Raw genomic sequence first — 16996 nt, forward strand, 5'->3', positions numbered from 1 at the left:
TTTGTTGAAATCTCCAATTTAATTGAAGTTGCTTTCCTGAGACAGAACATTTCTAAGAGGCTGCCAGATTCAAGAAGGGGGCACTGTTATCCCCATCTCCTTTTAAATAGCAGTGTGGCTTTTGGTGATATAACAGCCTTTTCGCAGTTCACTGCTGTCTGTCTGCACAGTCTGTCCATCTAAAGTAGCGGAGCATGAGAAGCTGATCTCCTAAGGGAACTCCCAACAATATCGACAGGCTTGACTGACATAAAACCAGTCTCTCTCTTTCACCTCTACTGAACTCCTAGAGTAAATTCAGGGCCTGATTGAAGAGAGATAGGGCTTTAGCCATTGACTTCCATGGGAACGGAATTTGAACACTAGCAACTACTGCCCTCTCCTAAAGCAGCCCTGAATGTCTTGGCAAATGCTGTTTAAAAGCACTATCAATTTGATCCCGCTTCCTTCTCAGGACTGAAAGCCAAGTTCAGGGCTATTTATGTCTTATTAACTAGAGCAGGCTTTGGATGGGAACTACAGCAAGCATTTAAATCTTCTCCTTGAAAAATGGGTTATGGCTTAATGAACTTTGCTCAGGTTAAAGCTGTTATTTATTCTTGATATTTGTATTTGTTACTGTCAGGTAGAAGTCAAAGAAAGAGCAGTTCCTTCTATCTTGAAGAGTTTATCAGGATGGAATAGCCTGAAATTTGTCTCAAGTGAATCAATTTGCACTTTTCTGACAGGAAAATACCAACAGTAGATTTTCCAGATACGCTTCAAAATACCACACATGCTCAAAACTTTGAGGATGTCAAGAACCATACAGAAAGATGTGCTTATCTGTTCAAAACATGAACATCTACAGATATCCAAATTACATTTTCTAAGTCAGCAGTGCAAAAGGTGAGAGAAGAGGCAGGGACACAGGCATTTGTTTTTAGTCAGTGTGTTCATACAGAAGAAAAGGAGAAAAGTAAAAATTCAGGCCATAAACCGAAGAGTGTCTGTCTGAAATGGAAGAGAGCAAAAGCAGAAAAAGTTTAAAAGATTCCCCCTTTTCATTCTTCCTCTTCTGAAGTGTTTGGGGGTAAAATATCCCACTTCTGCTGCAATCCTTTGATATTATTTTACTGATATAGCGGAATAGGATATGCTCTTTCCAGTATCCTCTGTTGTTATGTATTTGGTTAGTAAGAATGGTGGTACTAATGTCAAATATTCACGTGTATCTGATCTTGCGTAGAGAACCTTTCTTACAAGGGATTTCAAGAGGGCTGAAGTAAACCAGAGATTTGAGTTCTTCTGTGTACTTAGAGCAACATATTTGAACTCCTAAGACTCTGTTATCCTCTACCTTATGTCCTGAAAGAAGAGAGATTATTAATTTGATTTCTTTATATTTTGAGGTTGGTCACCATAGTTGTTTCCAGGTGTAAACCATTAAGACCTACACCACTTCAGAGCTAATAAGATAATCTTGCCAGTTGTAATATGTTACATGCCTGTGATTTAAAAAACAAACAAACAAAAAAAAAAAACCAACCCCAACCCAAAACCATCATTATCTGGACTCTGGACTCTGTCTTCCCATCAGAACATTTTCTTTTGATCTTTTTGCTTATGTTAGTGTTGATGGACACAGATTGACTCAGTTTGCTGTAGAGGAATATAACCTCCCATGCAGAAACTTGCCTGTGAAGGGCATGGTACCGTTGTCCTTTTCCATCTTCTTCTCTACCTCCTGAAAAGTCTGCACAATGTTTTTCACATTTTTTTTAGATGGTGGGGGGTAAGGTTGTTTGGCAGTTCTGTTCAATCTCAGTCAACTTTAAAAAGCTCCGAGTTAACAAGTGAGAGGTTGTCAGATGGTAATGCTGAATACTGGGAATTCCAGAAATGGCAACAGCTTCCTATTTGTGGTTGGCTAATATATACAGAGGATATGTAGTAAACCATGTGATTTCCTAGCTTGCTCAACCACATCATAGTATATGGGCTAATACCACACGTGTACATTAGCAGATGATCATGGCACATGTAAATATCCAATGTGCAGATTGTTTTTACATGTTCCTCCTAATGGTATCGTATGTTGCTTGATAGTTGTTCAGTGCTTAAAACAAAAAGCTTCTGAAGCTTCAGGTGTGATGTTTAATAGGTCTTTCTCTAACACTGGCTTAGCACCTGCTCCTCCCTCACAGTCACATCAAAGTGAATTGTAAGTGACCACTCTGAAATCATGCAGCATCATGCTGTGGAGTAAAACTGGTGAAAGTGCTCTCCATCTACAGAAAGAATGTCCATAGCCACCTGGATGCTTTTAAACGTTTATTATTTTAAATTTAAAATGGTTGGTTGAGCATTGCTTCTACCAAAATCTGATACAATAATCGAAGTCAGAGGTGGGGAAGGACCTCTGGGGTCACACAGTCAAGCTTTCTGCCAATAATGGATTGTTCCCTACAGTTCAGTTTCTAGTGACCTTGGAAATTGCTAGCCTGGTAAACTGGTAATGGAAGAACAAAGCTGTTAAAGCTTCAGAAGTAGCCAAAGTGATGCTGTCCCAGTGAGAAATTGTGGTTTTGATGTGAGGTTCTCTATGAGCACTGCTCCTTGGTTGCAGTTTTCAAGTGATCACAGTTTTAATCTACACTCTCTGACCCATTTTGAGCTGGCTGTAACTAAGAGCTTTTTTTAATATTATATGAACTTACCTCATCCTTTAACCAAATCGTAATTTTTATTACAAGTAAGTCAGCAACTTGACTAACCCCCCTACCTCAACATTTCCTTCATGTCCCTGCACTTTTATTCTTTCAACATTTCTAGCCTCCCAGAAACAGGAAACAAGGAGAAAAAAACAAATTTCTTGCTTTTTTCGATCAAAACTCCTGGTTAATTAATTAGACCCTCTACTTGTCATGCTGGGGAATCCAAAAGCTCCTGCAAAGAGTCAGATGGGACAAATCATTTTTAGATTTCTTTCAACCAAGGCAATACTGGTTTACTTCTCTGTTGATACAGGCAATAGAGGACAATCCTGACATATACCTAATGAAGTGGGTAGAATTCGGCCCCTCTTTTAAGAGGGAGGCAGCAAAGGCAAGCTCCCACTGGCAAGCTAATTACAGTTTTGGCTGAAAATGGTTTAGGAGGCTATTAAACGCTGGGTAGATGGGGAAAGATCCCAAGACACAAAGTTCCCTTTCTGTTGTACCCATTTGATGTGTGGTCATTTCTTCACTGGGGGGCCCTATTGTGAGCTGCCTTTTGGGGTGTGCAGCCCTCTGAATATCCTTTCTTGCCAGGGCTCCGACCCCCCTGACTATTGTATTCACACACACCAGATCTCAGTTGGAGAGGAAAGGGGTTTTCTCAGCTGCCAACTTGCTTAAAAGAGGAGTTAAGAGGAAAAGAAAGCTAATTGGACTGTGCTTGGCAAAAGTCTCTATTTTATTCTGTTTATTCAGATTTTTAAAGGATTGGGTGCCGAGAAACACAAAAATAGCGAGAACACTTATTCCTTAAACAGATTCTTGCAAAGTTTTTACAATAAAAACAGAAAGCTGCTTTAGTAAAGCAGTGTTTATCCTTGCACTAATGCTGGTCATGAATACGTGTCTAACTTAGCTGGAACTAATGCCTGACTCTACTATTCCACTACAGCAACTTAACATTCTGCACAGGCTGATTATTTTTTCAACAATTTTTGCTAAATTCTTTTAAGGGCTGCCAGTATATGTTTTTTGAAGCTTAGTTAGTAAGAACAGCTGCCAGTGGAGTCAAGGCTAAAGAGGCAAAAAATATCTGCAGAAGGCAAGATTTTACTTCAAAAGATCAGTATTACAAAGCACTACTGTTGCTGGTATAATCACTTTCTTTGGGGGGGATGCTAATATAGACTGGGTTTCTTGTCTCCACAGCCCCCACTGAGCCTTTGCTGTGCAAATTTGCTGATGGAGGGCAAAAGAAGCGCCAGAATCAAAGCAAATACACACAGAATGGAAGGCCGTGGCCCAGAGAAGGAGAGGTAAGTGCCATGCGGCAATTATTTTCCCAGCGTTTGGCAGAAGTCAGCTGCAGACCTGGAGGTCTACCTTTCAGGGCTACGAAGAAATCGGATTGCACACAAAATACAATAGTTTCACACAGAAAAAGGTACTTAAGCAGGGGGGACAGGGAGACTTACAGTAATGTGCAGAGTGTAAAGTTACAGGAAAAGAGAATTTCAGAACTTGGTGTGGGACTGTGCGCAGCCTTGTCCTACCACGAGTGTTCTGCCTGCAGCCGGACCTGAGCCCAGTATTCTCTTACTGGTGTGCCATCAGTATCCATACTGTACCTTTTAGAAACCCCAAATCAATTTACACTTAAGCAACTCAACATTATTTCTTCTGTATAGTTCCTGGTGATAAAACATCATCAGGGAATAGGAGGGCTGTTAGAAAAGGGAAAGATGCGCTTGCACATCCAAATGTATGGTTCATGTAAAAGTTTCCAAACAGCTTATCCAAGCTGGGCTCTTCATTCTGTTCAAGACAAAACAGTTTACAGTAGCCTCAGCTCCCCTACGTGCACAAAGTTAAAAAAAAAAATCTAACGGTTGCTTTCTGCTTTGCTGCAAACAATCTGTTACTGGAATTTCCTTTCTGTGTACTTGTACATGAAGTGACTCCAAATGTGGGTGAAATAAGAAAGGAATTCATTTGACTCTTCAGGAGTTTGTTTACTCTTCTTGAATGTTATTATAGGATAAAGACACTTGAATAAATGAGGTAGATCTGGTCATAGTACCTTCTTATGCATGATTATAGCTACGCAGGCTGAAGGACTTACAAGTATTTCCATCCTAAACACCTGTTCTTTGTGTTTATGATTGAGGCTTCAAGGAACAAAAAGTATGTTGCTCAATTGTGACCCACTAGAATACAAGTTGGATTTTTTTTCTTTTTTTTTTTTTTTTTTGTCGGTTTTGCTACATTTACTTCAATTTTACAAAGCAAATAAACAACAAAACTATTTGGCATTTCTAAGTTACATGTTTCTAGAGGGTTTCTGCTTTTTTGTCAGTACTTGATTTTGCTAGCTGATACTTTTCAGACCATTAGCTTATGACATATATACTCTAGCACGATTGGTGAGCTCCTAAAACAAACAGAAAGGCCTCTTGAAAGCACAGAAATTTCTCCCTCCAGCAAGGTGCTTATTGTACACTGTTCCAACAGCAATGCTCCAAAATATTTTTAGCTTTGTGGGCTGAAAGTGCCAGTATGGCAGCCACATTTGCTACAAGATTGCAGAAGTCTCCAAAGGTTCATTGCAGTCTCTTATGTTGTACATCTCAAAAAATGGAGACGTCTTCTTAGGAGCCATTATGGTTTGTCACGTTAAGGATCTACTGAGGAAAAAGTGCCCAAGAAGTACTTCAAGCGGTAGATTCAGGTCATCGTATACAGAGCTTGAAAAACAAAGGTCTATATATAGGAGACAATAATAAACCCTCAATAAGGGCAACATTCCATATTTTAAAGACCTCTAAATCCCCGTTTAAATAGTAAATACCTTCATAGCTATTGTCTCCACTGCTCTATACTTCCTTCAGTTCAAATCAATAAACAAGAAAATACAAAGTTAAAGCCAACAAGTCACCATTATGCCTGTGGCCTCAGGGCATCAGCTTATTACATTGGACTTAGTTCATTTGCTGCTAGTGGAGTGGCTCATGTTAAGCGCAGTGGTATCGCTGTGACCTAGAGGCAGGGTGTGGTTGGTGTGTTTATAATATCAACATTTACAAACTAGTTCTCAGTGCTGGGAGACATCGTTCCTTATTGTTGTTCACAGTCAACTACAGAGCTGTTGTCATGGTGCAATCTACAGATGTGGAATGATTGTAAAGATACAAACTCAGAAATATTTCAGGCTAGCAGTGTGCACTGTTTTCTTAAATTTGCTTGGATTTTTGCTGTTTGCTAACATCTGGTTAGTACCTTGCTGCACATTGGATATTTACTACTCAAAGCATCAAAGACAAGAATGCATGTTCTCTTTTAGGGTCACTCATTTATTGGATTTGTTCCCCACTGTTGTTAATTTCTTATTTCCAGTGTAAAATCCTTCTGTGTAATTACTCTTGTATATTATATGCAGTAGGGTTTTTTTTGTCCTTCAATGATCTTACTCTAACCACGATGTACCATTCGATTGTTCTCTGTGTAGCAGCACTCCGGGTAACCTTCCTACAATTATTCCTGTCAACTTTAATTTCTTTAAAAAAAGGACAGGCAGTGAGTAATGAGAAATAATTGATATATGACAAGTGTCATAGTTCTGATTACAAGTGGGATCTGGACATATTCCCTGAACCTCTGCTTTTTCTTGGTTTCTTCCCCAAAGAAAAACACTGAAATAGTGTCCAAGAGATTATTCCCTCGGTATTTCCACCCTGGCCAAATCCTGCGGTATCTAGACCAAGATGTATTTGGCTATTGTTCAGATAAGCCTTTGCATTCTTGAATACTTATGTGAAGGGCATTTCTAAAACTTCTGAGGTTTAACCAGCATTCACACTGAGCATGCGTGAGGATTATTGCTTGGTAGGACAGACCCCGGAGAAATGCCACTAACAGATCTGTCACTGGCCTCAAATTGGAGTACGCGAAGCGGAGGCAGGCAGCTGTGCCCAATACTCTGCTGCAGGGGGGAAATGGGAGGAGATTGAGCGAGGAGGAGCAGGTTTTACCTCTCCGGCTGTGCTGTTCTCAGAGGTTTTACTCTCTTTGATGGAGAACTTCTGGGGAATTTTATGAGAGCGGATTACTTTTTTTGATAAAGTTTTCAGGCCATACTGCAGAATGTAATAGAAGATCTTACTCCTATCGTACATTTTTGTAGATTGCTTCATAACCATATAGAAATACTTCAGTTGGCTGTTAAATTGGCTTACCTTTTAAAGTCAAGTCTTCAGGAATACACTGAATTTCTCTAGGGCTTTTCAGGGGGTTTTTTTGGTACTTGGTTACTTGGCCAGTTGTAACCAGGGAAGAATGCCTGACCTTGAATAGCACTTTCTAGTCCTTACCCTTCCACTCTTGTTTGAAGCCTCAGGAAATACTCAGCAGATTTACTGAGGCATTTGACTGAGGATTTGTGATGGCTGACCAGTTCTGGACTAAGGAGCCGAGAGCTTAGATTACTGATGGCTTTGTAAAAGGCTGTCAAATTATGCATCTAGCATAGAGGTGCAATAAATGTACAGTGAAACGTGCAAATGTTGAAAATATTTGCAGTGAAATTCTGACCTAATAACTGAGTTGTTAGTTTAATTTTTTTTTATTTCAGGATAGGTTTTTTCTGAGTCACACCAGTTTAATTCAGCACTCTGTTTTGAAACTTTCCCTGACAAGATCATGTTGAGATGGTGATAGAGGGTAATCATATTCAAATTCTGTCTGTAAAATGTTTGATTTAATTTACCTCCAAATTGCAATTGACAAGTCTAGAGGTGGGTGGCATTTCTCAAAAAAAATGTTCATTAGCTGAAAATGCATCGAGGAGTCAAGAGTAGTTACACATTGAGATCCGATTGGATTAAAAACTGCAACTATTTTACAACATAATCTTTTATTGCCGATTTCCTGAAACTTTGTTTTGGTTATTTAGAAATATAATCTTTTGATAGGTGTGTTTAAGAGAGGGTTTATCTGAAATTTATCTGGTAGAAAGGGAGGAATCTCACATAAACTGAAAACAAATGAAACGGGTTGCATCAGCCCAAGGTTTATTATTGTTTACATTCTTCTAGAAAGAACAGTTCTAGAAATGGTAGCCTTTCTATATATGGTCGGCCCAAAGTGATGAATTTTTTTTTTTACAGTCACAATATTTTGAAACCTTTGATACTTCATTTGCAAGTTTCTGTAAAATTTAGACCATTTAAATATTTGCATTGTCTCTTGCAAAGGAATATCACCATTACAGTATTGGTGCATGTATCACACCAGCGACATGCACCATTGAATGTGACCCCCTTGTCATTGAATTTGGTCTGATGTCTATAATGCTATTTAATAATTGCCTCCAATAATTCTTCTGTTGATGCTTTCTTGCTTCTGTAATCTGGGTTACATTTTTTTTCTTAGTAGCCAAGAGGTTGACCTCCATTTCCTCTCCTTCCCTCTCTTCCTCCTTTCCACTTTTCTCCTTTGTTTTCTTTCAAGATCAGTTGATGAAACGTCCAAAGAATTAAACATGGTTTTAGTTCTTTCTTAAAAAAATAAGATGACCTAGTAGTTTGGGAATGTTGCTTTTGTTAACAGTTTCTCTTTTTATCTGCTACTCATTACAATTTTGTCTAATGCAAACAGTAATTTAGAGAGAAAAACATACAGTAGGTAATTTGAGAGACTTCCAGATTTTTTTGTAAAGTCAGTACCAGTGAAGGGCTGAAGCAGTTGATCCTGGTGCCAGTCGCCCCTTCATTACCAGCAGCAGGCATTTAGAAATGATTAGTAGATCTGTGCCAGGCCCATTTATAACTCAGATTTCTTTTTATGCTTCCAAGGGGATAGGTACTACTTAGTTGTGTTCCATAATCCTCAATGTCTAGGGCTGATGTATTTTATACCTAGACAAATAATTTTTCCTTTTCTGTGGGAGACAAGTTCCAGGCCTGTCCAGATATGCAGTAGTACCCTCATATGCAAACCACGCACAAAGACATCTACTGTATATTTAGCGCGTAAGTTAGACATTGGTTGGTATTTTGCATGCTTATTTTCAGCAAAAGCTTAGTTTAGCAAAGAGAGCAATTGAACCTGAAGAGAAGCCTACACAGAAGGATAAAGTAGAAGGGCAAAAGATAACTGGCAAATAAGTGAAAAGATACAGAACAATGAGTTAAAAATTCTTCATGACATAAGATGCTGTCATTGTCGGCAACGTTTTGAAAAGGTACCTAAGTGGCACAAATACCAAAGACCAGTTTAAATGGTTGGATTTTGAGCTTCTAAAGCACATAGTAATATTTAAATAATGACCTATGTGAAATCACTGTCCCTGGAATCAGGATTTTAAAAGGGATCGGTTTTACTCATAATAAGAGCCACGGTTTGGTTAAAGCAGAATCAGGACTCTGTGAGATCAGTTTTCTTAGTTTTCATTTTGGCTTTGGATTTCCTTCTGTGGTGAAAAAGGTCATGCCATTTGCCCCAGAGATTTTCTTGCCGTTAGGTTTTCCTCCAAATTCTGCTGCTATGACAGTGTTCCTTATGCAGAATAAACAGATGTGGGAGACAGGAGAAAATGACATTATCTTCTTCTGCACTCTGCTGTATCCCCGACATATTTGGTGGGCTGTCATTTTCAGTAGTGCTGCAAGCCATCCCTGGAAGTCTTCCCAACTCACTGTAACACACACATCTAGTGTGCAGATGTGACTGTAATCCACAGCTGATTTAACACTGGATCAGACTGATGGCAAAACAGGTATGCCAGATCCCCAAAAGCAGATGGTTCATAGACTTGAAGATGGCAAGGTTAAATATATGAGTTGGCTGTGGAAACAGAATAATTATATTGTATTATATATGTCTCTATGAGGAGGGTATTGTCCTCCTTTTTTTTCTTTTTAACTTTTGTAAACTTTAGCACTTAGCTTTTAACTGATCAGATAAATTGAAGTGGGAACAAAGTGACTCAATACAGAGAGAACAGAAGCTGTGTAGATCAGACTTCCAGTACAATTCTGTAGGACAAAAAGGGTTTCTTGTCATTCATTTGGATATCTGAACTTGTCGTTGTGTTTATCAGCTCAACTTCTGACCTTCTGAGGTTCATGAATCACTTCCCGAGTTTGACCTCAATATGATATGTTTTTCGCTCTACAACCACTTTTTTCTCAGAACTTGCAGCTGCTTCAGGAGCATGCATCACTGGGAAATGCTCCATTTCTTTCATATGCATCTATGTATTTAAGAGGTGTCACATTTACATTATAGATTTCTCCTTCTCTATAAAAGAAAGGTGGTTTTTATTCAGAATTAAATTCAGAAATACTTCTAATAATGTGGAATATTTCTGACAGAACTGTTTAAATAATCAAAGGAAGGAACTCTGCCAAGTTAACTTTACTGCTGACTGAGCTTATTTTATTATATCAGTATTCTAAACGAATCTCATTTGGGTTGTTGGTTTCTTCCCCCTCCTCTCTCTTCCTTCTTCAAAGTGTTTCAGTCAGAGTGTCTGCTGTCAGAGCACAAGAGATCCTTGTGCTGTGATGCCTGGCAGATATTAGCGGTGGTAACAAAACAAGTACAGGAATTTCAGTGTTGAAATTTCAATTGATTCCACTGTAGTAGCCAAGAGCACACCCATTCCCCTGGGTCCTCCATCCTGCAAGAATGAGGGGATGAGTCAGAGGAGATGGGAAAGAGAGACTTATCTTCTGGTCTAATTCCCACATTGGTTCACAACAGAAATCCCTTGAGTCCTAGGGTACAACCTTATTTTTTGAAATCTCACCTTAAGAAGGAGAAACCCAGGGAGCCTCCTGCTTGGAAAACCCACCGCATCAGTGGATTTCACCCCTTTCTAGTTTGTAGGCTTTTACAATTTTTTTCCAGTGGGACTGCAGCCTCCTGCACAATAAGAAATCCAGCCTAAGAGGCATGGGAAATCTCTGTAGTAGGTCAATATTATGGTGAATTTTTGCACACAGTGAGGGAAAGATGCACACACTGAGAGTAGGTCATGACATGTTGGTGAAGCTGTTTGTGGAAGCTACTTCCCAGCAGCAAAGAAGATATCATGCAACCTAAAATTTGATCGTTTATAGATACTTCTGTTTGCTGGAAGACAGATAATGGGCTGGTAAAGGTTGTTCTTGTGAGAGTTCACAGTGATTTGGAAGAGAAATAATAAACCCACCTTATTTCACATGATATTGAAGATGTGATAATTTTTAAAATAATCACTCTGCAACTTCATCATTTCTTTGAGAGATTTACAAATCCAATTTACATAAGCAATGCAAATGTGATGGTCTAAGAGTCTTTTTAATGAGGCAAATGTGCTCATTTATGTTTAAATCATAACAAAGAGAAGGAAAAAACCAGAAACAGAACACCTTGTCTTTGCCCATGGAACATTTTTCACAGTAAAGTGTTGAACAAAGGCCTTGAGACTTCCTGGGGGAACCCTTGCCTTCCAGAGGCTATCTGATATTTCCTGCACTTTATTGAAGGAAAGAGTTTAAATTTAGAGAAAGGTGCAGACTGGGTTTCTTGTTATTAGAATCTCTTTGTTCACCGATGTCAATAATTAGAAAACTGCAGCAACAAAATAGCAAAAATCTTTATTCCTTTGTCTTAAGTTCAAACATTTCAGTAAAAATAAGCGCTAAGTAAACACATATGGTTTAAATAGTCTTTTTTAAGAAAAAGTATTTTAAAACGAGCTGGTTTTATTTCCATGTCACTTGTGACATTCTGAACACACCAGCTGAGTAATCATTGAGAATGGTCTTTATTTATTATTATGTGTGGGACCGATAGAAGATATCCCTTTTTTTTTGATTGCTTTAAGGAATTGCATGTTGAAATGCTGAGGTGCAGGATTTTCATTCAGTAGCCAAGTATGTGTCCATTATCTGGCTGAGTGGCATAAGAATTCTGTGGTTCAGTTGTTCCTTCATAGAAGATTTATCTGACAAATATTTTCCTAAAGCAGCATTCCATCAGCAGTGCCGCTCTCTCAGGTGGCATTTCATTGGGAAGTGTCACTATCAGAAGAAGGAATAAGACCGTGTCCTTCCACTGAAACATGAATAAAACAGTGGATGAAAAGATCTGGAAGAAAATGCTCTTCAGCACAGCTGAGGACTACTATAGAGGCATCAGGCAGTGCCTCGGTATAGCTAATGCCATATTAAGCACAGTGACAGCTATATTCAGTAATGTTTTTGACAGAATGAGCTGGACCTCTATCACGTGGAAGTCTGAGGCCAACCCTAATATTCTGTATTTGGTATTTTTGGAATTCCTGTTTGTGTGCTATGGAGAAAAGTGCAGACAATTTTCCAGTAAGTTATTATTGCTCATCAGTTTTTATTCCTGATGAATGAGGATGCTTCAGACCATAAATCTTTCACTGGTCCAGGCTAACTGTTGCCTCTCCTGGGCTTTCAGCCAGCATAATTTTGTAGGGAAGAATTACACAACTTGATGAGAAAGAAGTAAATAGTCCTCTGTTAGCAGCTATTTGAAATAGCAGCTGTTTAAGGCTATTCAGCAATGGGGGATATTAGCAATATTACTGGGCAAACTGTAGGTGGTGTACCATATGCACGTACTGCCACATGCTGTGTCATATTTGTCTAATGTGAAACTTCCATTTACTGGCAGATGTGATGTTTATAGTGGTCACTGCTGAAGTATTTGAAAAGATTCTGGTAATCTGTCACTGTGCAGTATGGATATGGAGCATGGATGCGGAGATGAGTGTCTAGCCTTTTGTATTTTGTACTCGCCAGGCACGACGACACAACGGTGTCCCTTATTCCTAGTACCGATAATATATAATGGACTTGATGCTAATGTATAGAGAACAGAGTATGTGCGGTTTGTCTGCATGCACCCACACGCAGGTCTGGGGTGTGATGGGGTTGGAGGGAAAGCCGAGGGTCTGTGCACGGCCGCGTGCTCTAATACCACCTCAAAGCGGCGTGAACGTGTTTGCAGGTCTCACCTGGACACCGAGCGTTGTTAGGGCTCTAGCGAAAGAGCTGCTGCAATTTATCCTTTCTGCACCCTCAGTTATGTCAGAGAAACTAAAATAAGAGCCCTCCCTCCCTTGTTGCCACTTTGTCCCCAGGTCACGCTAAATGCGAGCTGTGGTATATAGTGGGCTCTGATCCAGGCAACTCTAAGGACTGTTAGATCTAGCAGCTCCCGGATTTAGAAAGCTTGGATCTCTCCTTTCCTAAGGGATTATAAGGGGTTTTTTCCTTAGTCTTGAGTAGATGTGTGATGAGATGTTAAAATGTCAACACCTTGATTTATAGAGAATGTCTTAAGTTATTTTTAAGTTTTTAAAAAAATTGTTAGAACTAATTTTTCTGTCCCTCTAGGGCTTGTACATACTATTTAAGTTGTCTTTACCAGTGCAGGAATATAAAAAGAAAGCAATAACAAATTTTACAAGTGTTGAAAAGAGAAAGGAAAATAAGAGAGGTTTTTTTCACTAAAATGTATTGCAGACAAAAAATGGTTATGATATTCAAGTTTTATTGGCTGTCTTTTGGGATGAACTGTATATATTTCCATTAGTAATTAATGAAACCTTACCAAACAAGTAATATGCTGAGAATGTATAGGACATAAGAATATAAAAACAAGTTAAGTGGATCATCCCTTATGATTTTCTAAGCTAATTTAATTTTCACATTAAAATTAGCAGTGGTTGGGGTCACCCTAAATTTGATTCTTTCATTTTAAACTCACAGAAATAGCCATTTTTATTCTTCTTTGTATGAATGAATGCATTTTAAAAAAAATAGCCATGTGTTCTTGGCCTTCATCTCCTGAATTATCCTTTGCTTGGGAGATAGTATGTATTTTATTAAAACAATGGCATTTTCAATAAGCAAAGCTTTTGCCCTAGCATCTGCTTAAAAGAATAATGAGAAAAATATACAGATTTAATAATGACATGAACATTTTTTTGGCTGCATCAGGTAGTGTGAAGCCTGCCCTTTCAGATCAGAAATTATTTTTGGCCTCTGGAAACTTGGACCATCTCCTCTTAGACCAGCGTCCAGCTGCTGGGCTAACCTGGCTCTTCCAGGAGTGCTGCCCGCTCTCTGCCTGCTCGTCCCCGCAGCGTTTACCCTGGCTGCTCACCTGCCTGCGTGGGAGCCCGCCAAGCCCGAGCGCTTTCCTGACCTTTCTGAGCAGCCATCTGGAAGGGGGCAGGTGCCGTTATTTGAAAGTACTTCGGTAGATGGGTCCAGGGGCATTAAAAGCTCCTGCCAGGAGCGTGGACCCTGCTGCACAGTTAGTAAAGCACCTGTCCTTGAAGCGAATGCCTCTGTCTCCTGTATCAGGCAGCGAGCATATGCTCTGGATGACAAGCGGAGAGAAATACACAGTGCGTTGGAGTGGGAGGGTGCCGTGGCCATTTTTCAGCTGCTCCCAAAGGGAGAGGAGCGCCTTGAGTAACGGGGGCCCTCTCCTCTCTCTCCTCCTAGCCCTGCACAAAGGGAAGGGTCTTCCCATCTCCTGGTAGTGTCTTACATTGGGAAGTGTTTCATGAAGGGAGGATTAAAAATAAGACGACAAAAAGTCAAAGGAAATGCAGTGTGTGGGAGATTATCAGTCCCACGTCTTAAAAAAGGATGCTGGGGAAAAAGCTGGTCCTTCCCACGCGGCCCCGACTGCCGTCTTGGAGCATGAGGTGGAGTGGGAAGTGCAGTCTCCAGCCCTGCTCTCTCCCTGCCTTTCCTGTGGCACCTGTGGACATGTCTGCTAATGGTGGCGGCGGTGACGGTCGTTAACTGGACGCTCTTTTGACACTGCCAAATCCTTTTGCACAGGTCACCATCTGCTTGGTGGTGAACAGCAGTTGAAAGGCTCTGTGCAGCCCATTAACAAATTCTTTTGCTGTCCAGACCTCTGAAGTATTTTAAAAGCTGTCTTTAAAAGCTCAAGAACTATTTTTTTTTTTTTTTTGGGGGGGTGGGGGGGGTGTCTTTTCTGCTTCGCAGCCCACTTTTTGTTTCTTGTCTCACGGTAATGAGTTAACTGTAAGTACAAATGAGAGCCCAGGGAAATGGTAGGCTGGGGTCGCGCAGGGTGTGGCCTTTGTAGGAAAGATGAGGCTCCTTCCTGAGAAGCTCCGGTGAACTTGACTTCAGAATATTTACCAACTACCTGTCTCACAGGCAACAGCAGGATTTGGCCCTGTCTTGTTACAGTGTGCAATCGGATGTAAATACATTGATCTCAGTGGAGTTATGAACTGTTACTGGTGCAACAAAAACACCGTTTGGCCTAAATGTTACGGAGAGATGACAACCAACATACTGCTCAGAGCTGTTTCTCAGGGACCTCTCAGGCAGGGGAAGTGGCCAGTCTGTCCGTGCTGCTTTGGGCCATCTGAGCTTCCCTGGAGAATTTAGATTTCCGTCTAAGTTGCATTCAGTTTTTATTCATATTGGCTTCGAATATGTTTAACAACTTTTTTTTTTGTCTTTTTTTTTTTTTTCCTGCAGTAATAGTAAAAATCTGTTTTTCTTCCCTAACTATGTGCAGGCTGGCATGGCTTTGACTTACGATCCAACAGCTGCTATACAGAATGGGTAAGGAATGCACGTTTTCTTACACCTTTTTAAAAACTATTTTGAATGCCATCTTCTGTTTTCTCTTTCTGTGGTGAAACTTACTCAGAAGCAAATTCACTCAGTCATTTTGTCTGAAGCATGTAATGCTGTATTGTCAGGTTCTTCTTTTAGTTTCCCTTTTGTATTTATGCCCTCTTGTTTGTAATATCCATTTGAATGGGAAGTTGTTTTTCCTAATAGTTTCCATCTCTGTTTGGCAAGTGCTGGTGAATGTTTTTTTAAGCTCTCTGTCATGAAATGGAAACCAGTAAAGTTTCCCTTTACTGACTTTGCTTTTGTTAAAATAATCATTGAAGATTCCAGTGTATTTTGGATAATAGAGCTGTTACTTCATCTGGGGTTCTCTCTGCAGGCTGGCTGGCTTCCATAGCATTGTCTGAATAGAAATGCCTAATAGGGAGAAAGCCTTAAATTAGTGTGTTAGCAGATGGGATTTAGGGGTAAAATTCTGAGCAACACTCTTCTTCATTTCTCAACTACAGTTTGCCAACACAAAGAATTGCAACTTCTTTTTTTTTTTCAAATTTGGCAGAGAAGTTACATCATCGTATTATTTACCTGCACGATTACTTCTGCAATTATTTAATGAGCTAGAAAAACAGAGCCTTGAAATCTAGCTGTCCTTTCATAGAGGTTAACGACAAGTTGAAGAGAAGCAGGAGGTTCGGCCCTGAACTCTTAGACAGTCACTCTTTGATCAGAGAGGTGTTTGATACGATTATCAAATTCCATGCATACTCCCGTCTGCATTCTCCAGCTGAAGGGGAGAATGTATTGATATAGGCAAGAATCGGTTTATTTGTTAAATATTTGTTAGGGCATTGCTAGTTGAAGCATTTAGGAAAAAACTAACATTCCCAGTAGTTTTTTTTAAAAAAATCAATAATAGTTAGTGTATTTTGCTAATTGACCTTTACAAGCAGTAGCTTTATAGAACTTGTGATATTCCCATGTTGTGAAGGAAGTGGCGAAACCAGAGCAACTCAGGAAAAAGAGGGGGTTTGCATAGTTGGGATTTCAGAATCCTCTGGTTCTGTTTCCCTGTTCTGACCTCCCAAACGAGGTCTTCTCTACTGTTACACTTTTCAGTCGGTAACACATTATAGGCTATGAATAAAACCATCACTAGTTCATAATCCACTAGTGTTTCATCCGGACAACTGGCTTTTACTTCAAAGGTATTCCTGCATGTCAGTTGCGTGAATGTTTTGGAAACTGTAATTTGAATGGTCCTTTGAGATTAATATTATTTTACTTCAAGAATATTTTTTTTGAAATTATGAAAGTTATCTCAGAATCAGACATTATTTGTACCAGAGAGTACCCATGCTGCTCAGGTGTTCAGGCTGCTCAGATGGTTTGGTCACTCAATTGTTTGAACACGCTGTCACTGATCATTGGAAAAAGAAATAGCACCCAATGGAGAATTTCAGCTCTGCAGTTTTTTAAATGTTCTTTTATTTGTAAAGCATGAAATAAACTACAGCACTGGATATCTCTCTAAGAGTGACAATTAATTACTGATTTGACATATCTCTTCTTTCTAGAGTGTCAAAATATTTTCAGTTTCATTGGGACAAAACCATCTCATTCAAAATGCTCTTATGGTGAGAT

At 39.6% G+C, this 16996-nt stretch overlaps 1 protein-coding gene across 5 annotated transcripts in view; it reads left to right on the forward strand.

The window, feature by feature from the left end:
- RBMS3 (RNA binding motif single stranded interacting protein 3) overlaps positions 1-16996 on the forward strand; it is a 723803-nt gene that overhangs the window by 635392 nt on the left and 71415 nt on the right. For 3 of the 5 annotated variants that reach the window (XM_075705237.1, XM_075705239.1, XM_075705240.1), the window contains 2 exons: positions 3909-4015; positions 15294-15340. In XM_075705237.1, coding sequence (XP_075561352.1) covers positions 3909-4015; positions 15294-15340 — 154 coding nt within the window. Of the gene's footprint in view, positions 1-3908; positions 4058-13111; positions 13117-15293; positions 15341-16996 lie in introns of all 5 variants that reach the window. The other 2 variants (XM_075705241.1, XM_075705238.1) reach the window with 2 other exon arrangements.

Source organism: Pelecanus crispus, chromosome 2, assembly GCF_030463565.1.
Source record: "Pelecanus crispus isolate bPelCri1 chromosome 2, bPelCri1.pri, whole genome shotgun sequence".
NCBI classification, from domain to species: Eukaryota; Metazoa; Chordata; class Aves; order Pelecaniformes; family Pelecanidae; genus Pelecanus; species Pelecanus crispus.